The 24,412-nt window shown below is 39.8% G+C and overlaps 1 protein-coding gene and 2 long non-coding RNA genes across 3 annotated transcripts; all 3 read right to left on the bottom strand.

Annotated features, from left to right (window-relative positions):
* Nucleotides 1–5,181: 5,181 nt before the first annotated feature.
* LOC145390910 (uncharacterized) lies at nt 5,182–6,553 on the bottom strand. The gene is made up of 3 exons (XR_013895755.1): nt 6,471–6,553; nt 5,445–5,603; nt 5,182–5,209 (listed from the first exon to the last, which is right to left on the bottom strand). It is a non-coding gene; the product is annotated as an uncharacterized LOC145390910 (long non-coding RNA).
* Nucleotides 6,554–8,197: 1,644 nt separating this feature from the next.
* On the bottom strand, nt 8,198–14,579 carry LOC145390909 (uncharacterized). Its single transcript, XR_013895754.1, has 3 exons — nt 14,527–14,579; nt 10,829–11,018; nt 8,198–8,248 (listed from the first exon to the last, which is right to left on the bottom strand). It is a non-coding gene; the product is annotated as an uncharacterized LOC145390909 (long non-coding RNA).
* Nucleotides 14,580–18,528: 3,949 nt separating this feature from the next.
* On the bottom strand, nt 18,529–23,562 carry LOC145391005 (uncharacterized). Its single transcript, XM_080265737.1, has 9 exons — nt 23,481–23,562; nt 22,523–22,647; nt 22,013–22,129; nt 21,529–21,761; nt 21,286–21,414; nt 20,807–20,965; nt 20,382–20,472; nt 18,593–18,733; nt 18,529–18,552 (listed from the first exon to the last, which is right to left on the bottom strand). Exons 1-9 carry the CDS (start codon nt 23,560–23,562, stop codon nt 18,529–18,531), a joined length of 1,101 nt encoding a protein of 366 aa, XP_080121863.1.
* Between the last annotated feature and the right edge of the window lie 850 nt (nt 23,563–24,412).

The raw sequence follows: 24,412 nt of genomic DNA, 5'->3' as shown, positions 1-24,412 counted from the left end.
ACAGGTCGTTTGCTTGACTTAATATATTTACTGTATTGATCACGACTTGTTATTTCAAGAAAAGTTGTTCCCGAGCTAAATACCTGAAAGAGAAACTAACAAAAAATGTATGTTCAGATGATGTATATGAGAAACAAGATAATCGAATTTTATATCCGGGAAATACAACTACGTGGTAATGCTAAAATCTGTAGGAGGAAAATTAAACTAAGGAATTTTCCTAAGATACGGCTGCTTGTAAAAATAATAATGAAATCACATATACGGCAGGTCAACACAAACTGGTTTTAATGACAACTAAAAAAAAAAAAGGCTTAGCAAAAATAATGTTAAAAAGAAAATGTTCAAAATATATAGCTGAGAAAAAGACGAGCCCCAAGCCAAAGAGCATTAGATGCACAAATGCAATATTTGGGTTGCCATATGTGAACAGTCAAAATACAGGAAGCCTCCTCCTCTGAAACCCATGCTCCCCCCACCCCGCCCCCCCAACACACACAGTTTGGGCCTTTGACGTTTTGAAACCTTTATATATATCTATCTATCTATCTATATACCTAGGCTGCTTCCCCCAAGGAAAGGGAGGTAGCCGAGACAGGACGACTCACTCTCCATTTACTCATCCATTCAAACACATTCATTCGCATCTTAGCTCCAAAGGGGAGAACGGACAGATCCTCACCGCATCACACCGCACAAGGGTCAACTGCGCAATGCAATCAGTGACATCCGCAGCAGGACCCGACAGCAGAACTGGTTTACCCCTGCCACATCATAACAGACCCATCCCCTTACCCGCACCTGACCTGACTAGCTGATCAGACCAAATGCGGGAGAATATCCCCTCAGGGCTGCGTCATCACTTATTCATTCACAATTTCTCTCCATTTATTTCTGTCACGCAAAGCCACTCTTCCTTGCTCAACAGACATCCCTCTCGCATCCAGCGCTCTCTTCACACTGTCCATCCATCCTATTCGTGGTCTTCCTCTCAGCCTTACACCTCTCACATCAGATCTAGTTATCTTTTTCACCAGTCGCTCATTATCCATTCTCTCCATATGCCCAAACCATTGCAACACCCTCTGCTCAACTCTACCAACCATCTCCCGAACAACTCCAGTTCTCCTTCGCACTTCATCATTTCGCATTCGATCCATATGCGTCACTCCACACATACTCCTCAGACATCTCATCTCCATTACATTCAAACTTTTCCTCTCTGCTACACCCATATTCCATGTTTCAGACCCATATAATGCAGTCAGTACCACAACACCCTCATACAGCCTTCTCTTTACATCCATTCTAAGCGAACGACATTTAAACACTTTTTTCATTCCTCCCAGCACCTTTCCTACTTCATTTATTCTAAACTTCACTTCTGCATCTATTCTTCCATCCACAGCAACATGTGACCCTAGATATTTAAAACAATCTACCTCCTCAAGCAACTCACCATTCAAAACTATATTCATCCCCCTACCATCTATCAACCTCGTACACTTCATCACTTTACTCTTATTCTCATTTACTTTCAATTTCCTCCTTTCACACACCCTTCCAAACTCCTCTACCAACTGTCTCAATCTCTCCTCTGAATCAGTCACCAGTGCAGTATCATCTGCAAACAGCAGCTGCTTCAGATTCCACTCTCCTCCATCAACATTTACCAGACTCAGACCACCTAAAACTCTTGCCATCACCTCCCTTACAACACCATCCATGTAAATATTAAACAACCAAGGCGACATCACACATCCCTGTCGCAGCCTCACTCTCACGGGAAACCAATCACTCACAGCGTTTCCCACTCTTACACACGCTCTACTATTTACATAAAAACTTTTCACCCCTTTTAGTAACCTACCATCAAGTCCATACAATCTTAAAACAGTCCACAAAGCCTCCCTATCAATTCTATCATACGCTTTCTCTAAATCCATAAATGTCCAAAACACATCCTTGCCTTTTGCTAAATACTTTTCACACACTTGTCTCACAGCAAACACCTGATCAACGCATCCCCTCCCTCTCCTAAAGCCACACTGCTCATCACTAATCACTCCCTCTGTACCCTCTCTAACTCTCATAATTAACACTCTACCATACACTTTACCTACAACACTCAACAGACTTATACCCCTAAAGCTAGTACATTCATACTTATCACCCTTGCCTTTATACAACGGGACCACACAAGCACTTGCCCAGTCAATTGGCACCATACCTTTCTCAAAGCACACATTCAACAATCTTACTAACCAGTCAACAATAGTCACTCCACCACCCTTCAGGCATTCCACAGCACACCCATCCATACCTGCAGCTTTCCCTGTTTTCATCTCCTTTACTGCCTTCTCCACTTCCTCCTTCGTGATCAAAGAATCATTCAACTCTCCCAACACATTTATTCCTTGCACCCTTCTATCCGCCACAATCTCAGCCACCCTTTCCTCCTCTACATTTAACAATCTTTCAAAATACTCTGCCCATCTCTTCCTTACTGCATCCGTCTCAGTTAACATCCTTCCATCCTCTGCTTTTACTCGTTCTTCCTTCCCAGACTCTCCCTTTCGCACCCTTTTCACCTCCTTCCAAAACATTTTCTTATTCTGTTGAAAATTCTCTGTCAGCCGCCTACCCCACCTCTCATCTGCTGCCACTTTAGCATCACGCACAGCCCTTCTCGCTCTATTCCTCTTTTCCTTATACCTTTCATATGACATCTCATCCTTCCTCTGCAGCCACACTTCATATGCACGTCTCTTCTCAGCCACAGCCATACTTACTTCCTCGCACCACCATTCACTTCCTTTTCTTACACCACCACCCACACGTCTCACACCACACACCTCTTCTGCATGCCCCACCACAGCACTCTTAAACAACTGCCATTCCTCCTCCACGCTGCCATTTTCCCGATCTTTCACTGCGTTCCACTCATCTTTCAATTTCTCCTGATACTCTATCTTTTTCTCTCTTTTATCCAACTCACTCACTTTCAAAACCTCTCTGCCACACCTAACTCTCCTAGCTCTCACCCATCTCTTACCTACTCTTAACTTTCCCTCCACCAGGTAGTGGTCAGACATACCTCCACCCTCCCCTCTCAGAACTCTCACATCCAACAATCTTCCTATAACATTCCTAGACACAACCACATAGTCCATCAAGGCTCTATCAACAACCCTTCCACCCTCCTGTCTCACCCATGTATACTTATAAATATCTTTCTTCTTAAACAGCGTATTCCCAATCACCATCTCTCGCTCAACACACATCGCTATCATTCGTTCCCCATTTTCATTTCTTCCAGGCACACCATGCATACCAACTACGCCTTCAACTGCTACATTTCCCACTCTAGCATTCAGATCTCCCATCATTACCACATTCACATTCGCTCCAAAACTCTGCAGACACTCATCAACATCATTCCAGAAAGACTCCCTCTCTTGTTCATCCCTTTCACTACCAGGCCCATATGCACTCACAAACACCCACAACTCACGTTCAAATGTATATCTATATATATCTATATATATATATATATATATATATATATATATATATATATATATATATATATATATATATATATATATATATATATATATATATATATATATATAGATAAATTGATAGACTGATAGATAAATATAGATATAGATATATAATATACTATAGCAGTGGCCGCGTGTGTGTACAGCATTTTGGGCAACCGAAACTACACATTCAAATGGCACCAAAATTAGCAAAAAAATCACAAAAAATTTGCTGATGCGAAAACACTTTGTCCCATCGCGATTGAAAATCTTTTGCTATATTTAATGAGCAAGCACATTTTGACCAAAAAACGCCGCTCCCGGTGCCCGGCATAGGATCTCCGTAGAATTTTTTGCCCATAGTTACATCAAATATACTATAGCAGTAGCCGTGTACCTATGTGTGTATTTCGTACTTGCGTTCGGACAACTTGGGTTCCAATCCCGAAGCTGCTAATAACACGATTAATTGGTTAGCTGCAAAAAATCCAAGTGACAACGTTAGACTAGAAGCGCACATAAACGGACCGTCATGGGCCCTTCAATGTCGCCTTCATAGCCGAGAGTGACAACGTTAGACTAGAACAGCACATATACGTGACTCGGAGTACCTGAAATGACTGCAAAGCGTGCGCGAAGCTCGAGGAAACGAGTGAGAAGCACTAGGAAACGAGTGCAAAGCATGAGATTCCCAGCGCGCAGCGCGAGAACTCTCCACAGGAGCAAGTGTGACAAAGCCTAAAGGGCCCACGAGCACTTGAATATTATATATATATATATATATATATATATATATATATATATATATATATATATATATATATATATATATATATGTACCAGTACTGTTGTACCACAATCTTTAATCTTTCTACAGCATAATGAACACCAGGCAAAGTACAGAATTGGCTGGTTTATGACTGAAAAATGCTTAAGCGCCTTAGATGCAGGATACGATCACGAGAATAACAAATGCTATACTGTAAAAATGAAAACTAGGCCAATAATTGTGTGCAATTGCCATTAGTTTTTAACAGCACTAAGTACGGATAAAAAAAGCTCGTGGTTGAACAAGAGGAAAATGCAGGACATTTCAGCTACCTACCAGCGCTAAACCAGTCACGATGACAACACCTACCAGCTGACAAAAACAACTAAGGTCGCTCTCTCTCTCTCTCTCTCTCTCTCTCTCTCTCGTTATTACAGAGTTTAGTGGTATATTACATTTTTCGAGAAAAAGTGGTGGAAGCTTAAATTCCGGACTTTTGGAGAAGTTTTAGAATTCCTCCTGGACAAAGATTTTGACACCTATGCCGGACACGTTCAGGAAAATCCGGAAGTATGGCAACCCTATGCTATATATCCTCTTGTTCTAACGCCTGAAATTGCCATTCCATATTGAGAATTTTTCAGTAGTAAAAGATTAGCAATAGAAAAGGAAGTTAGTGATAGTCTTATGAAAAGAAGGGAGGGGGTAACTTTGTCTTTTTCTGCCATCGAGTTTCGTAGTAGAATCTGCAAAAGGAAGAAAGTCTGAGCCAAGTTGAGGTAAAAGAACTATAGAACTGACCTCACGTGTAATGAGTCCCATCATGCCTGTCCAAGTCCCATTGCTGTGCAGTAAGCCCCAGGTCCTGTCAGGGGATCTCACGTACGTGTATCTGTCAGAGGGACATGATTTACGCACCTTTGATGATTTTGTAACCTTTTCCATAGCAAAAAATAAGTCGAGAAGGTACGTTCACATTCATATTTCATTTTTGCTAACTTAGGGCAAGTTGTGCAATCAACCAGAGCTTTTTTTTTTTTTTTTTTTTTTTTTTTTTTTTTATCAAACCCAAATATTTCCAGTAAAACATAAGAGTGTATTAAAGCAAGTGTGCATTAATGGTTCACGTGAAGTTCATGATCGTGGACAGCATCTCAGTAATGTTCCCCGCTCCCCCTCCGAAGGTGAGTCGTTTGCCCTCTGGTGCCGTGGGGTCATCAACTGTATATGCCACCTGTGCCACCATCTCCTCCGCTGTCACTAGCACGTGTGGCCTGTGCGGGAACCTGCCGCAAGATGGTGTATTGTATAGTGTTGACTAGTAATGTCACATGAATTAATATGTACTCTCAGGCAATGCATTTTTCATCCTCAGAGTATGATTATACGTATTACACACAATCAGAACCTGGACATTATAAGCTTTTGTTTTCCAGTGTCAGTTGTGCTAACTTTCTTCAGTTAAAGAAAACAACCGCTGTGATGGACCATGTTGTTGTGTAATGGTGGCATAACCAGATCGTTCAGAATCATTAAGATTCATGCTCAGTTAAGTTAATTTAGATTTTAGAAAGTTGTTTATATATAGTTGGGTAAGTTACTATCTATACTTTTTTTTTTAAATCTAAAACTCTGTCCTAAAACTCTCATCTGCTGATCTTGAATGGTGAATTACAACAGATCAACACTCGTATATGATGCTAGTCATGCAGAGGTTTTATGGGAAGGATGTAGAGCCGTAGTATTGTCTTTTTCGGCAACCGACTTATGTGAAATAAGCTGCAAAGGACGAAAAACCGATCATAGTTATGGTAAAAAAAAAAAAAAAGTAGTTACTGTATAAACATGCACACTTCAGTCCATCAAGACCATATAGGTCGCTCTCGTTGGTTCAGTGTCATTTAGGTCCAGATACACGAATTCAGGTTAAATTAGTCCCATTTTGGTAAATTCATCCATTGAGAATATTTTCTCTTCCCCTGTAGAAATCATGAGATCTGGCACCATTTCTTATGTACTGTGCGAGTCGTTAATTTGCGAGAATGCAATAATAATATCACACAAGTTACCATTCAAGATCTCTCATGTATGCAGCTCAGTGTCTCTGTGTTTATCAGTATCTTAAAGGAGCGTTGTCGACACAGAAAATTTACCGTAAGAACTTCTGCGGGAATAGATCTGGTGGATGGGTGAAAGTTAGACGTTGATCGAAAGTCCATGATGCCACTTGTAATGGTAGGGATTCTGGGTCGGTGAACGGCAGCCATGAGAACACTTTGGTTCTGTTGATGAAAAAACAACCTGTCCATTAATTAAAACTCAAAATTAATATCAACGATTTACTTTGTGTTCCTGTACGGTTCCAACCAGTAGTATCACAAGGTCAGTAATGTATGAAGATGTTAAATAATAATGTGAAAAACTTTAAAGACTCAGACCATTTCACTGGGTTTCAAAATTCATTGTTTAAAGCCTCGATGCTTACAATGGATCAGTATTTATGTTGGCAACTGTATACGGATTATTCTCGTTACCTGAAGACTGGCAAGGTATCGTCCATAACAGCAACGAGAGAAGTGGTTCGTGAGAGAGTCCTGTGAAGGTGGGGAAGGGTCTGGAGTTGGAGGAGAGGGATGCGAGTGAATACGAGCAGCTTTGTTTTCTGGACCAGCAGGAGGTGGCTCTTGAAGGAGGACTCAGCAAAGGCGGCGAGGAAAGCTGGGTCATCGCTCAACACCACCATCGTCACGCACCACAATCCATCACCAAGCTAATTGTGCCAACATGAATAATTTCATGAAACTAATTATGCTAATATAAATTATATAACAAAGCTAATGGTGCTAACATAAAAAATATCACGAGCCCAACAGTGCCAATACGTATAATATCACAAAACTAATCTTACCAACATAAATATCAGGAACCAAATTCCAACAAAGAATATCATCACGAAACTAATGGTGCCAACATGAATAATCTTTTTACAACGAAAGGACCCCAATACTCCCCCTGAGTTCGATTCACACCCATCGAATATTCTGACAATCCCGGTTTTTGCTTAAGTCACTGGTGTGTCCTCGCCCTAAGTTCTCGTCGGTGGTCCAGGAACTGAAACAGGGATCTCTCGGTTGTGGGCCAAGTATACTCCCGATTACAGAATGCTAACTCATGAAAAACTTAACTAAACTGTTTTATGTCTGGTTCCATCAGCCTGTAGACGTCTTTCTGTTTTTCATGCCGGCTACAGCAAGCAAAAGAGGACAGAAAGACGGCTACGCGAATAATATTAATCAGTCGTGTATTTTTATTCGAGAAAATTTAAAAGAACTCTGAGTTATTGTCTCTAGACTTCAGTTTCTTCACCCTAATTCATTTACATGCCGTGGCCACATACCTGTCGAGCTGCGGCTATACTCTGTGAGAGCTGTTCGTAGATCATGCTGGTGTTTTGTTCACTAGTCTTCACCTCAAACACTCCGACTCCCCAAGGAGCATGTAAGTGTGCTAAGTCCTGAAAGAGAACACATAATGAGAAATTTTTTCCTGTTTTTCACAATTGAAGCAAGAATAAGGATAACTAGAACAATAAGTTAATCATATTTGCTGCAAGTATTATAATTTTGATTAACTTTGGACAAACTTTGGCTTATCTAGTTCATTCAGTACTACAAAGGATTAAAGTCGAAAATGTGAATTACTTGTATCGCACAGTAGTAAGATCTGACCTAATGATTAACTTGACCCTATCAGGCTCTTCTGTTGCAACTCTAAGCAGTTTTTACATTACTGTGTTGCTTACTTACCTGCGTCATGGAGATCGCCCATGAGGAACCATCTGTCAGCACTAGGACAGAAAAGTAAGAACACAGGTCTGTGGCCAACATGTCATCCAGTGGTAGGAGGCTGTCCATTGATGCTATGGTCGTGTCTGAAATAAACGAAGGTGGATAAAAGTACACTTGTACAGCACTGTTTTTAGGACAAGTGCTGGAGTATTTGTTTGGCAATATGCACCAAAATCAACCCTTCATCTACCAATGTCTTCTCTCTGCTACTTAAAACTGCCTGTAGCCAAACTATTATACCAAAAGTAACACAGCGAAAAGCACCGAAAGATTCATGTTCAGTCAGTCAGTGATTGCTAATTGGCGATGTTAGGTTCCATAGTTAATGTTCATTGTATATTATAGCTCAGTTAAATCAAAGACTCTAACTACGAGTAGCTGTGCAGTTATGCATAACCAAACCTTCAGGAAAGAAAAAAAAAAGACATAGCTCCCTAGAGTTGCAATGGCTTGAAACACCCGATAACCCATCATTAATCTGAATTCTGTGTACTTCTTTTTTGATATCGTAAAAAGCAAGGAGCTGAAATAATTAAATACAAGAAAATAACTTGATATTTGGTGATACATGTATAACAGTCTAGATTAAAATGAAACAAGCCTTTTTCCTATTTTTTTTTTCCTTTCGTTCTTTATTTTGTAGAGCTTTCCTTTTACATAGATTTAGGAGAAAGAAATGGATGTCAGAGGAAACGTGGGATATGATAAAAAAGAGAGGTGAGGCTAAATTGAGGAGTGAGATGCAATGCGTTGATGAACAAGAGATTGAATTAGCAAGAGCTGCGTACTGGAGTTTGAATTCAGAAGTAAGAAGGTTAGCTAGGAGAGATAAAAGAAGATGTGTGGATGAAAAGGTTGCAGAGACTGAAATCTTAATAAACAAAAATGATGGACAGAGTCAAAGAATAGCATATGAATCGATTAGAGAATTGAGTGGTAATGCAGGTAAACGCAAGGAAATACCAGTTAGAGACAGGGAAGGAAATTTATTGACCAAAGATGGAGATATTAAAAATAGATGGAAAGAGCATTTTGAGACAGTTCTTAATAGACCAATACCACCAGAAGAGGATATACCGTCTGCTCAGGAAGATTTAAATATAGAAACAGGAGAGTTGAGGCTTGCAGAAGTGGAGAAAGCAGTAAAACAGTTAAAGAATAATAAGGCACCAGGGGAGGATGGTTTATTTCCGGAAATGTTTAAAGTGGAGGGGGATAGATTAATAATGATCTTGACCAAGCTATTCAATAAGATATGGGTGACGGGGTTACTACCATCAGTTTGGAAGAATGGTGTAATTGTTAAAGTTCCGAAGAAGGAGACCTGAGTGAATGTGGTAATTGGAGGGGAATCTCTTTGTCACCGATAGCTTTGAAAGTTTTCAGTAGAGTGTTGTTAAATAGGTTGGAGCCGGTGGTTGAGGGTATTCTGAGGGATGAACAGGCTGGTTTTAGAAAGGGACGTGGTTGCAATGATCATATCTTTATAGTTAGGCATTTGATGCAGCAAGTTAATGAAATGAGAGTACCGTTAAGTCTTTGTTTTGTTGATTTTGAAAAGGCTTTTGATAGTGTTTCGAGAGAGACTATGGGGAAGATCATGAGACATTATGGAATACCAGAGGAGTTTGTGAGGGTCATTATGAACATGCATGAGGACACATTTTGTAAAGTGATGGTTGATGGTTGTCTGAGTGATTCGTTTGAAGTCAAGTCCGGAGTAATTCAAGGTGGTGTTCTATCGCCTTTACTATTTATATTGGTCATTGATTACATTATGAAACGCGTTGGAACAGAAACCGGTGCAGGTATACTTTGGGGAGAGAACAGGAAACTTTTGGATTTAGATTATGCAGATGATATAGTTTTGATTTGTGATGGGCCAGAAGAGATGCAGAGAGTGTTGGACTGTTTGGTGAGTGAAGGTCGTAAGGTGGGTTTGGTTATTAATTGTGGAAAAACTGAAATAATCAATATGAATATGGAAAATGCGCAGGAATGTGTAATTGGAGGTATGGTTGTAAAGCAAGTTGATAGGTTTAAATATTTAGGTACTTATTTAGCCAAGGATGGTTCTTTGAACTTTGAATTCGAGGAAAGGTTAAAGAAGGCTAATCAGGCAATGGGAATGCTTAAAAATATTTGGAATAATAACAATTTTTCTGTGCATACAAAAATCAAACTTTATAAGGTAATGGTTAGGAGTATCTTAATTTATGGACACGAGTCTTGGTACAGCACAGTGACTATGGAAAATAAATTCTTGGTGTTTGAAAATAAAGCACTTAGAAGAATATTAGGAGTTAAGTGGTGGGAAAGGATACCAAATAGTAGAATTAGAGAAATAACGGGAGTGCAGCAGATCGATGAATATGTTAGATTCTCACGATGGAAGTGGCTAGGACATGTGTATAGGAGACAGGGAATAGTACGAGGTACACCAGGGTGGGTGGCACTTGGTAGGAGAGGTAGAGGAAGGCCAAAAGAGACGTGGGTGAGGACAATGAGACGAGAAGCTGGAGATGAGTGTTGGGGAGATCTTGAGGAGTTAGCACAAGATAGGATGTGGTGGTGTGAGTTCATTGAGGCCCTATGCATCCCCGAGGGTGCCACAGGAAATGATTGATTGATTGATTGATTTCCTTTTACTACAGTCTACGTGCCTGTGATGTGATGTAGGCGGGCATGGACCAGGAGGCAGGTGACCCCCAGGCCGAGCCATAGTATCCCCGCAATAGTCGACATCATGCCACCACCACAACCGCACACCTCCGCCACCACCACACGTCACGACCACCACAGCACACCTCCGCCACCACCACACTTCACGACCACTACGTAATGCCTCTACCACTGTTGGAATATGTTACGATCACTATGGCACGGCTCCACCACCACCACATTTATTTCTTAAACAAACCTCCTCCATAACACTCCTTGGGCCCGTTTCATTAAGAAACTGTAAATCTGCTCCTCCTCGTAACTCAAGATATATATTTTTCATTAGCACTAACAAACATGAGACGGCACTCTTCTTTCTGTATCCGTTCTTGAAAAAACAAAAAAAGACCATAATTTTTCTCTCATGACTTACAGATTTGTTTTTCTGAAAGAACTAGAGAGAGGGAAGAAACTGTAATATATGCTGCAAAGGCAAATCCCAGTTACGAGAGGGAGTTGATTATGAGTTTGTGAAGTCAAATCCTGACTAATATCCAGAAAGCAAAATTAATCTGTGGTATGTGCAAGTTCACCGTTATATTTTCCTTGTTGGTGTACATTTTATGGATGAGGAACGTTGCTTAGTTTTTTTGTTTTTTAATTCAATTTTATCTAAAACCACAAAATTGTCACGCGAAACTCCCACTTCCCTTATCTTCCAAGCACTGTTACCAACACATACGTCAGGGTGTCTGATAAGCTTCATGACATGATATTCGAAGGAAAATGGATTTTATTCGATATTGCATTTTTAGTATGATTTTCAGTACACATTATTATATATACCACTGCATATAGCTCCTATACCATTATGTAACAAAAATACTTACACTGTTAAGCAATATGTTTTTATTCCGTTAACTTCGTGTACATTACATCACTTTCGTCTGGGAAACCTTTTAAATATGAAGCAAGTGAGATAGCCTGGTTAAACATTCTACCCAAGTACAAAAAATAGTTTATCACCTAACGAAGAAGCACAAGGAAGTCTGGAGCCTGTAATACCAATTTTCCGAGGAGGAAAAAATCTAATACAAGAACGTTTGGTATGACACATGAAATACAGATTGATCATAATTTTCCTAACCTTGGACAACATACATTATCGGTCTGAAAGAGATGGACAATATCTTTTCAGTACGAAATGAGACTTAAATATCTGTTAAAGATATTATGCCATGTACTTATTAAATACGTGGTGTCTTGAAAATCTCAACGTAATGGTGGCTTTGGGATTTAAATTCTTACTTAACTGAGAGCTCACTTAACTGAGAGCACAAATGAGATCTCACATCTCTTCCCTCATTTCAGTCAGCTGTTTGCTAGGCTCAGTTTTGGGTAACAAAAACAATATTTAGAACAGATATCACACTTTCTGCTTTTGCCCGTTTATAATTAGACGAAGATGAATGTACATGAAAGGGACCTTTACCTCTTCCTTGGCTGTTGCTAGTTTTACTCTACGAACGGCAACAAAACTATGGCACGTGATGAGTTGGCAATTCATAATCTTCATACATAGAACCAGTTCACCCGCCTTTCAAATATAAAGTGTCTGTCTGGGTAGCATCTGTTTGGTGTGGCAGGGAATATTTCAAAACTGAATGAGTTTGCAAAGTTACTTTGAATGAAGTTGTTTATGACTGCTTCAACTTTACGTTTACGTGAAACTCAATAATGCCTGTACAGATCGAAGCATTTAGTATGTCCATAGTGATAACGGAAATCTGTTTGTATTGCTCTGAGATTCATTTCAGATAAGTAGAACTTATCATTGTGCAATGCAATGGGATGGAACGCTTTAATACGGCTGTAAATTGCTTTGCAATATTTCGCTTTACTAGACCGGCCAGTGCGATGCCTATTCTTAACGTGTCCCTCCTGTTTCCACCGCCTGATCCACCTGCAGACAGTGGTGACGCTGGACCCTGTTACCCAAGCTATGGCACGAGCTGACAGGCCCCGCACCCACAACCAGATGAAGTTGCTGCGTTCTGTCAGGGAGGTTGGGCGTGAGGGCCGTTGTGTTTCCATGTTCCGCCTAAGAGAGACATTCAACAATTAAATATATAATAGAATTTGTTCTCCTTGTTACTTTGCATCATATGTAGGACGTACAACTAGTAGTTACTTTTGTTTAAGTCCTTCGCAAACGGGACATTATTTTCACTGAACTCCTGTTGCTACTGGATATTTGATTAAGTACCAGATTATTAGTAAACTGTTTGGTGAGGGTTGTTTGTAAAACTCATTCAGTTTGATAAACCTCTTCTGAGTTAAATACCTTCTGAATGTTGGGAAAACATATAAAAATCCTGAACTGTCTCTGGATATTTTGAGGCAAGTTTGGATACTGGTAGTAAATTCTGGGTACTGGACGGCAAGAGGTGAGTCATATCTTTCATTCATAGCCAGTGTTCGGCAATTTTTTTCAGTCCATAATATATTTGCTGTAATGAGGTCCATCGATTTAAAAAAAAAAAGTCTGCCATATAGGTAGTAACTTGAAGCCTGCCTAGGATGAACTGTGCCTAGATATTCACTGGTTTTCTGCTTCATATCCCGAAAAAGACCCACGAAGCAAACTAGTAATCTCTCCACCCCGTTAAAGGTGTGGGAATTTGTAACAATTTAATGAAGAATGAGCATAAAACAGCAATAGGTTGTTAACAACAATAGTGGATCGAAATTTGTCAAAAGACGACAGTAACAAGTCCTTATACAAGTCTTTAAACAACAAAAACAATTCTCTAAGCATCCCCCTTAAAAATCAAACAAAGGAAACAAACCTCAAGGCAACAGAAACAATACTCTAAGTAAGAGAAACAAACCTCAAAGCAACAGAATCAAGTTTCTAAGCAACAAAAATAAATCTCTAAGTAACAGAAACAAACTTCTAACCAACAGAAAAAATCTACGCAACAGAAAGTAACCTCAGGTCAACAGTAACAAACCTCCAAGCAACAGAAACAAATATCTAATCAAGAGACAGGTTGGTACTAAGAGACATGCTAGCTGGCACGACCTGGCTGCTTTATCACACACTCACAGGCTCTGTTACGGGTTATGAAGGGAAAATGTTCCATGGGTACCACAAACATCACTTATTCTTTGGAGATATGAACTGTCCCCATCAACTGCCGAAGCAATGAAAATATGTCTAAGGAACAATAAAAACTAATAAAAAACAAACAGGTCCTTATCAAACAAACTGGTTATTCAAGAAAAAACAAATGTTAAACAAGAAAAGTAAGTCTAAAGCAATAAAAGATCGTTCTCCCCAACATGAAGCATGTGAAAATAAAAATGTGTTGTAAAACAATTTAAAAAGTCCTGTAACAACAGAAAAATGACATAAACTAGTCTTAAGACAAAAGATACCATTGCCTCTAGCCAAGAAATGTTTTTGGGAATTTTCTGATGTTGACCGAGAGATATTCAGTGAAAAATGAGTTTAAAAATACACATTTGGAAACTAAACTGCAAATGATACAGCTGTATATTGTGGCATAAGTTATTAATAGAGGCCGACAGCTTCTTGAGTAACAACAAAGTGTGTAAGTGTGTAGGGATAAGTTGCCGTGACTGACAATAGCAGAGTGCCACAAATCTGACAACAACACAGTGCCACATGACTCACGGTAAAGGTGCTGGGTCAAATATGGTCAAAACAGTTCTCTTACAGCCCAGAACAGCAGATGAACACTGAAGGTTGAGTGGCTCCTGCAGCCCTTTTATAACCACTGACACCTAGTCTATACCGACCCCTCCCCTGACACCACACCAATCAGTGAACACCTCCCTCTCCCCTCTCATCACACCAATCATTGAACACCTCCCCCTCCCCTCAGACCACACTAGTGAACATCTCCCTCTCCCCTCACACCGCACCAGTCATTGTACATCTGTCTTATCGACCTTTCTCCAAATTATTAAACTGTACAACAGAATTGGTAATCATGTTTCTTTTGCGCCATTTAAAAGTTAGGCTGATGAAATGGTGATCTAAGATATTTCACAAGCACAACTCCGTCAGTGGCAGTAATCATACCATAAAATTGCCATTTTTCATAGTAATTCTTAAGTAGCGTAAAGCTGTCATACATGTAGCCAGTATATTAGAAAGCTTATGTGATAATTGTTTGTCTGTAGGAGGTATGTACAAAATAATAGAATAAGCACAAACACGCATTCTTTCATGTCCAGGAAAGACGGATATAGTTCGCCTGAGAGAAACATTAGCATTCAAAAACTTCAGATATTATGTCAAGTGACCCTGATACGGCTAAGAATTTCATTTAAGCTCGTCCCAGGCAATTTTGTTCAGTCAAGAGCTAGTGAGTTATGCACTTTCACCAAACTTTCAGCGATTTTATCTTTGGGTCATTGGCATCAGATATTTTCACATCCATTTTCTCATTTTTGTTTCATAATTTAATGGTCTGACAGATTATACTCCTCTTGCAACTAGTTATCATACTCAGGAAGTGTACACGCCAGATCACTGAATTTACTTCAGATTTCTTAATATATTTACTTACAGAAATACTGAAAGGTGAATGCAGACATCCATGAAAAAATAAAAATTACAGAGAATGACCCTGCAAAAGATCTGTCATGCTTTGTATTAATATCATTATATATTTATTAATTAACCCATAAATTTGGTATTTCTGCGTTGTTACAAATTTGGAAGCTTAAAGTGAAGTGAAGTATGAATTTCGTGTGAAGCTCGTCGTCATTACTGATGGAGTGCGTGGTCATTGGTGGTGATGGTGGTGGTGAAGGTGGTGTGTGTCTTGAGTGTTCGCCTGGCCTTGCTCTTCCCACATGGCTCCACCACACATCTGCTCCATCACCAGCAATACCACGGCCAATGTACACCCACATCCTACCACCACGAACATGCCCTGAAAATGAGCAACATGACACATAATACCGTAATCCTTTCCTTTATCAACTAACATACGATATTTTATTAACATCAGTAACTAAATCCTACCTAGGGATGAAATGACATGCTTAATGCAGATGATTAATGACACTCTTGGTAAACTTACAAACAAGATTTATACTTATATAATTAACACAAGCTTCCAAACACGTATGGAATTAAAAAGTAAAACCTAACAAACTAGTGGTTTTCCAGGCCATCCATGAAATCAGTGGCAGGACCTACCCACAGGTTGCTGAGTGTGAAAGCAGAGGTGACGGTGACGATCCTGGGAGGGTTCTTGCAGCGGCTGGAGTTGGGATGTGAGAACTTTGCCCATATATCATATATACCAGATTCCACTAATGCATAAGCCCTATCGAGAAAAATACAACTGTCTTTAGTATCTTGTTCGACACACCAGGAAGGATATGCCATATAATAGTTATTCCTCGTGCCCTATTCGACTATGATGTAAGTATGAAGCATTTTCACTTTCTTATGCGGAAGAACAAACACACATGACAACTGTTTTCTATATCATTTAGGTACTGACAAAATGATCAGTACTTACAGCTGATTTAACGCTGGCATGAAGGGGCTGTTCTTCTGAGCCAGCATGCCTAGAGGAGTGTTGAGGTAGCTGCTCCGGGACAAATAAAAATCACAACTACCTGTCAAAATATATACTGATGATATAGTGACAGGGATATTATACAGCTAACTAGAATAAGGAAGTCGTTCTTGCAAAGATACAAGATGTCATTTTTAAACGCCAGGGCAGTGATTTATATTTAAAATCCTTTCAGTTAACCAAACTGAATGAGCCCCTTTCCTCACTAACATGAGATTAAGTAGAGATATACACCATTATATAGCACAGATTACTAGAAAGGTATAACCATAAATAATTCGATTGAACATGGCAACCACATTGTAACCTGTGAGAGAAAAGATCTCTCGCAGACCCTGATTATAGATGATGTCCATCTCAAACACGACATGACTGCCATCCCGCACAATGGTATCCATGCTTTGGGGTAATTCTGCGAACGATCTGTAAGTCACTCGTTCTGTGTCCATCAGGTTTCCTAGCTCGCGGAGTGGACCTGACTCGGCTATCTGAAACGGAGAAGGCTGTCAGTAATACTCAGCTGCACTGAAAGTTTCCGATTAAACAAATAGATGAAACCTAGGAAAAATAATTGACTCTATAACACATAGTAGTCGTGAAGTTTTACCAGATAATAATTTGTATGGCATACTGTGAAGATAACTGGTGATTAGGACTGACAAGTCAATTAGTTTTTCAGAGTGTGCAAAAAAGTAAATTAACTGCTTGCTCTACAAATACTGATGGGCTGATAAAAAAAAAAAAAACGTTTTGTCAATAGCTTCCTGACTGGAAGAATGGTCTTAAACGTATGGTATTCTGTAATCAATGAAAAATGTGAGAAACTCATGGAATGCTGCAGGAGTGATTAAACACTGTTTCATGTTGCACTGGTTTGTCTATACATAACCTTAGTAGCATGTGTTGACAACCCAAGAATTCTTTGGCATTAAACAAAAAATGGTACAGTAAACCTTTGCCATACCATACCCCGCTAGACCAGATAAAAGGTTTATTGAACATTTGAAGGTCTCTGGTAGAACAGTCGTACATACCGGATACCAGCAGTCGGTAAATGGGAAAAACCACACAGACCTTCCACAAAACTATCAGATTAAACCAGATCGTGTCCCGTGCGTAGGGAGGCTCAGAAAGCAGTTAGCAAAGCTGGAGTCGGTTTTTCCCACCCAGTTGGGCGAATAATGAAGAAGTGCTATGACACGGGTGTGAATATTGTCCAAGTAAGTGTATAATGGGTATAGTTTTCATTTTTTGTATTTGAATATGCCATTTTACTCCTTGTTTTCCCTTTGTGCTTGAAATCCTCCTTTAGGCGGCGACTATCGGACTCAGCAGAGTATCAGTTTTATTGGAATAGGTTTCTCCTCAAATGCTCCAGGACAGAGAGGGCTTACTGTACATATTTTACAATTACACCACAAAAACAATTGCTCACTTTAAGATAGTGGACGATCACAGTGTTCTGAACAATAATTATCCCAATATCAGAGTTGTTAAGAACGTCATCAAGTCTCTGGTAGGGTTCGTCGATGTATCTGACTGCCAGGAGGGACATGAGGTTGCCGCCGTAGCTCTGTGTCAGCACCACCATCATCAGCATCCACACCCCCAGCATCACACGATCCCACCACCACAGACTTTTAGTACTCTTTATATCTGTTAAGACAAAAGGGAATTTAGTAATACATAATACAGATCTCGATAGTGGTTTATGGCTGCCTTATTTAATAATGACAGCCTTTCCCCTGTTAGTTTATAAAGCTTCTGATAAAGTTTATCAAACTAAGTGGGGGTTATTTTACAAAAACAAAAAACGGGCTTTTTTCCATGCCTATAAGAAATTACCTACTTCGAACGTTACAAGTGCTCTAACATAACTGAACCATGTATATGCGTTATGTTAAACATTCTAAGCTAACTTTGATTTCAGCAAGTTAATGACAAATCACCTAATAGACTGAAAAGGCTAAACCAATCACCTTCTTGCAGGAGAACGCGCACACAGTTAAAGATGTTGGCATCTACGCTGCCTGGTTCTTGTATGTGGGCAGGAAAACAGAAAGGCAGGAGCAAAATCACTGAGCACACAGCCAACAATGCTATTAACAAAGTTGCCCAAACAACTGGTGCAAGAGGCACTAGGAAACACCACGGGTCCGGCTTAGGATGACCACGAGCAGCTAGAACTTGGTATCCACTCATGAAAATATATGCAGAGTATTCCGTCCACTGACTTCTGGTGAGATCCAAGGAAAAAGGTCCAGGGGAAAACTCCACTTCCTGTAATGATTTGTCGAGGTAAATATAACCAAGAAGAATAGAGTATGTGCCAGGATATATCGTGCTTGTAGGTAATTATACCATAGTCGTAGCCGAGCTGTTACGACAGTGGTTGATTTGTAGGAGATAATGTTAGTTGTACTTGTCTTCGATGTCAGGAGAAAGATAAAGATGAGTACTGGGGTTTGATTGTAATTTATTTTTTTAAAAGGAATATCTCAGAGTTAATACTGAGTATGTCTCATAAGAGCATGTTGAGGAAAGAGCGTTTTATTCTTGCTAATATCACGCGCCTGCCCTTTTTTGCCCCATCATACCTCTCTCTAGACTCTCTTCTCGCAGAGAGCGAGAGAAGGGTCTAGAGAGAGGACTCCCAACTCCTTCTGCCTCTTAACTCCTTCTCTCCCGTATATGAGAGATTGTGTCACGTGTATGGCATGCATGAGTGGATAGTTCTCAATCCTGGGGACTTTCCAATCAGGCGTCACGAGGAGCTGTCTATGGCATTCCTGAGAGAATGTGCGAACGCCATTTCCTTCAGCCCTAGCCATGGCTTTTAAGCTCCACATTACATATGTACGCTACCAGCCATTATGTGTTGCATTATGATATTTTAGAGTCCTGACAGATGTACCATCAAGTCTAATCTCTGCCAAATCTTAACCCTCTTTATGGTGCGACTTTACCGAGTCCATACCTTCAACATGAAGATAATACTTATACATATACCAAACACCAGACAAACAGTTTTCAGCTTACAATGTTATGTAGAACAGAAGAAACTAAAGAACATAAGTATTAATTGCGTATTCTTTTGGGTATGTCACGGTTAGCAAGTGGGACAGTTTAGTTGGGTAGGCTGGAGTTTTGCTTGCGAATATGTTGTACTGCTTATAAGCTAGGACTGAACAAAATTATCAGCTATACTTCAACTACAATGGTCATGGAAATTTCTAAAAGTAGAGACATATGTATGATTGAATATGGCAGTAGCTACCACGATACAGACCAGGGAGAGACCCCTGGCCAACAGCCTTCCCTTTTAGACAACTAGGAGGCGATTGACAGGAACCACACAGATTCACTCGCGGCAGCTCCACAGCCTCATCAGAGTTGCCAGTAAATATTTCAACTACTCCACGTAATTCCTGGACACAGCAGTACAGTATGTTACTTAGTGCAAGCCACTTACAGACCACTTCATGTAATACCAGTACACGATATTGAGGGGTTAAGGGTGATAAGTTTAGTGGAGACAGATTTCTGAAGTCTCATGGCTTAATCTTCATCATGCTGTCTTTAGTGTTCACTGAAATAAAAAAAAAAAAAAAAAAAGTTTGCAAGGCGTAGGTTCCACACATGAATAACATTTTATTCAAGTGTCTATAATGAATGAACGAATGAAAAATATGCAAATTGCTTTATGAATTACCCTGGCAGACCAAACTGGCAGAAACTGGCATATCTGATTGGGTGTGAACATAAGTTCAGTTTCTTAAAACAATGGGCGGAGCTGTTCTTTGAGGATGCACTGAAGAGAAGACTGACTTATCATTTGAATCTGATCCTTGTTCTGCCATATGGCTTTATTCAGTTTAGGAAAGACCACTCAATAAGTTTTTATAGTTGAATAGATGCAGTAACTCACCTCACGTGTGATGAGTCCCATCATGCCAGACCAGGTCCCATCACTCTTTGGTACACCCCAGCTTCTGTCAGGGGCTCTCAAGTATGTGTATCTGTCAGAGAGTTTTGAAAGCAGTTAAAACAAAATATTTAATTTACCATTAGCTCCTCGCTGCTAACTGTCGTTAAATCAAATTATGGAGCATGCTGTAAGTGGCTTTGTAGATAATCAGAACACCTCCTTTGCGATTTCTTTTGAACGCTACACCTGAAAATCTCATTATATGTAATTGATGAAAACTATTTCCATATAAAATTAATATATTTTAAACATAAGAATGCTAAACGATGATTTTCCATGTCAATAAGGAAGAAGTGCTTTGAAGTCTTTTAAGGCATCGAAAAAAACAGCTGTGTAATTAAAAATGTATGTAACTTTAAGCTTACGTAAAGTTCATAGCCGTGGACAGTATTTCCAGGACATACTCCGCTATACCCTTAAAAATAAGCCGCTTGCCGCCAGGCTTCGTTGGGTCGTCAACCATGACCGCAGACTGCGAAGGGAACTCCTCGGCTGTCACCATCACATGGGGTCGGTGGGGGAACCTGCAGCAAGAGGGTGTAGTCTGACGAGGCCATGGACTTCCCTTACAGTAAATCGGGCATACCTTAAAATAAACTAAGCACCTGCTAATCAAACTGGTTCAGTGAAAAAGGTTGGTTGCTTTTCATCTTGTGTTCTAGCGTTCAAATTATGTAAGGTATATTACAGACGCAATATTGCCCACTATATCAGCTAACCCCATCCACACCCTCGTCAAGTGAAAAATGATAAACACTGCTATATTTTGAACAAAGACCAAATGATAAAAACATTCATAAACTATTTTAAGGATCGTCGAGAGTTACAGACAACAAGAGCTTACCGTAAAAATTTCTTTGGAAAAAGATTTGGTGGGTAGACTAGACTTAGACTTTGGTCAGTAGTCCACGATGCAACCGGTAATGGCCGAGTTTCTGGATCAGTGAAGGGTAGCCACGAGAGCACTCTGGTCCTGTTGACAAAAAACATGAACTGAAAAGCTATGTAAGTATAAATAAAGCCAATGTATCAAAGTGAAGAATATCACCTCATATGTGTGTTCTTGTCCATAGAAAATATCTACTACTTTAGGACTGGTGATGAATCGTCGACAACGAGTAGAGCGTTGGTGCGTGACAGAGTCTTGTGAAGGTGGTGGAGGGTGTGGAGGCGATGATGAGGGAAGGGAGTGAAGACGAGCAGCCTCACTGTGTGCACGGACAGGAGGTGGTTCTTGAAGGAGGACTCAGCAAAGGTGGAGAGGAAGGTTGGGTCCTCGCTCACTACCACCACCGTCACCCACCACGACACTTCACGAAGCTAATGGCAAAAAAGGTAATGAAAACATAGTATCAGTTTTAAGCTCATTACTCTGCATAGGCATGCTTTTAATCTGTTTTGGCAATTACACACACACACACACAGACACACACACACACACACACACACACACACACACACACACACACACACACACACACACACACACACACACACAGACACACACACACGTGTCCTCAGTTACCCGCTCAAAGCTATTTTATCGACATTGACATACTGTACACACTTACCCGTTTAGCAGTGGCGATAGCCTGGGAGAGTTTTTCATGGGTCATGTTGGTGCTTTGTTCATTATTTGTCACCCCAAACACTCCAACTCCCCATGGAGCCTGTAAGTCAGTTAGATCCTGAAACAGAAAGCATGGTGATGGTTTGTACCCATTTAACGCCACTGACTCCAGTGAAAGTAAAACGTGAAACAATGAATGGATCATGTATTTGACTTCATTCTTTGGAGAGGAGATTTTTGCAGGTTCCTATCCTAGAAAATATCGTTTTAATATAATTTAGAGCTTTCCAGTTCCATAGTAGCGCTTCCATAGGCCTGCCACTTTCACTTGCTAAGCAGATTTGACGATTGAGTCTGTTCTTCAGATTTGTGCAAGAGAATGAGTGAATTACCTATCATGATATATCGTAAGGACAGATCATATTTTTTACTATACGAGTATATACTAATCTAACTTCCTTAATACATTTTAGGAATGCCCAAGTAATGCTTTATGCTAACACTGACGCACTTGCATCATAGAGAATGCCCATGGAGAGCAGTCTGTCACCAGGATGACTGAGGAGCGGGAACACTGCTCTGTGACCAACATGATATCCAGTGCTCGGCGACTTTCCAGCGATCTTCGAGTTTTATCTGATAAATACAGAGAAGAACTGATAGTAAGTATTGATGTGGGGCACTGTGTAGGATAAGACGGTACCTCTGTTTAATTGGTATTATTAGCTGATCTTGAACTTTAAAAGGGTTGTAAATGCTAGATATAGTTTTTAGATTATAGCCAGAAAGCGAATCTGCCGAACTAGGAGCAGTGGACTATACATCTCTGGAGGGGAAGGAGAGATCTTTGGAGAGATCGCTACATCCCTCACTAGAAATACGGTACCATGGTCAAGGCTCGAACAGCCACTGGTCGTGAAACGGGAGCGCCACCACTGAGCTATTCTGGCCCCTCGAAAAACACACTGAAATGCACCTGTTTCCCAAGAAATACTAATGAAGAACTTCGTAATACTCGTATGTAGAATTATCAATACTTGTATTTTTACAACAAATAACATTCTCTGTTATCCACTGAAATGTGCAACAGAAGTTTGAAAGAATTACACATACTTTAATTAATCGAGGTTAGGGTATGTATTTTATGTTTGACCTGGCATTAGACTGCAGTTAATTACGTAGGTATGGAAAAGCAAATATTATAAAAATTATATTGCCTGAAATATCGCACTTCTTTTATGCCAAAATTTCATTATACTTCATTTTTGTCACAGCTCAAAAACATTTTTTTTTTTTACGGAATACAGGTCAAGAAGAGCAGGTTTATTTGTATTAGATGTTTGTAAATAATTATATACAATCCAGATATGACTAATATTTTGATGGTACACATTCAGGAAAGCTAAGATGAAAATTCTGAAATTATTAATTTCATCGATTCCCATTAATTACAACAAGGGCCAACTTGCCTGAGGTATGAGGCAGGTGGGCGTGTGCCAGAAGACAGGTAACTCCAAGACTAAGCCACAGTCTCATTGCAGCAGCCGCCATCACACCACCACAAACTTTGGATAAGAATTACTGTGTGTAAATGGTGTATGTTTTCTTCAGTTACTGCATGTTAAGGATATGCATTCTTTTCAAAATATAAGACAGACAGGTATCAATAAGATACCCATGGTTTACAAAGCACTGAACTGTTGTGCAGTCTGTCATACAAGTGGGAGACGAAACTCAGAAACACACCATATTATTATTGGTTATTTTAACAAGGTTATTTTATGTGCTTAGAAAGTGTTAAGAAATTTCATGCCTTAGCTGCAGCTAATATTATCACTAATAGTATGCTTATTTCATCAGTGACTCGTATGTAGTCATAAGAAACATACACCACTGAGTTTTAAATGTGACCCCAGTTTTATGATTTTATGTTTAACAGCTACTTCCTGAAGGCAAGAAATGTTCATTTTCACTTAATCTTAAAAGAATACGTGAAAAATCTGACTTTTGTTGTCTCAACAATCTGGGTGAGAGGCCATGATGTGAGAACATTTTAAGACTATCATCTATAAATGCGTAAGGGCTAGTGCCATTGTCTCTTTCAGGTGCTTAGATAATAAGTGATTAGAGTTCTGGGTTAACAGCCAGTCCCACATTATTCCTTTCGGGTGTATGGAACCAAGTCTAAACTAACGAAGTCCATTACACATTTAGGTTACCCTTCGTTGCAATACACTTATAAAATCCCAGTTACATTTTGACGACTAATCCCTTTTATTCCGGCACAGCCTTCACTCCAAGTGGGCGTTCTGACTAGCACAACACCAGGCGTGAAGTGATATGAATGTAGCATGTTTGGTTGCATGAATACATGAATACATTGTAAGATGTATTTGTTAAT

The sequence above is a fragment of the Coenobita brevimanus genome, chromosome 16, assembly GCF_032717465.1.
Source record: "Coenobita brevimanus isolate Jiangsu-jjx chromosome 16, ASM3271746v2, whole genome shotgun sequence".
Taxonomy (NCBI): Eukaryota; Metazoa; Arthropoda; class Malacostraca; order Decapoda; family Coenobitidae; genus Coenobita; species Coenobita brevimanus.
This window is presented reverse-complemented; position numbering and strand designations above follow the sequence as displayed.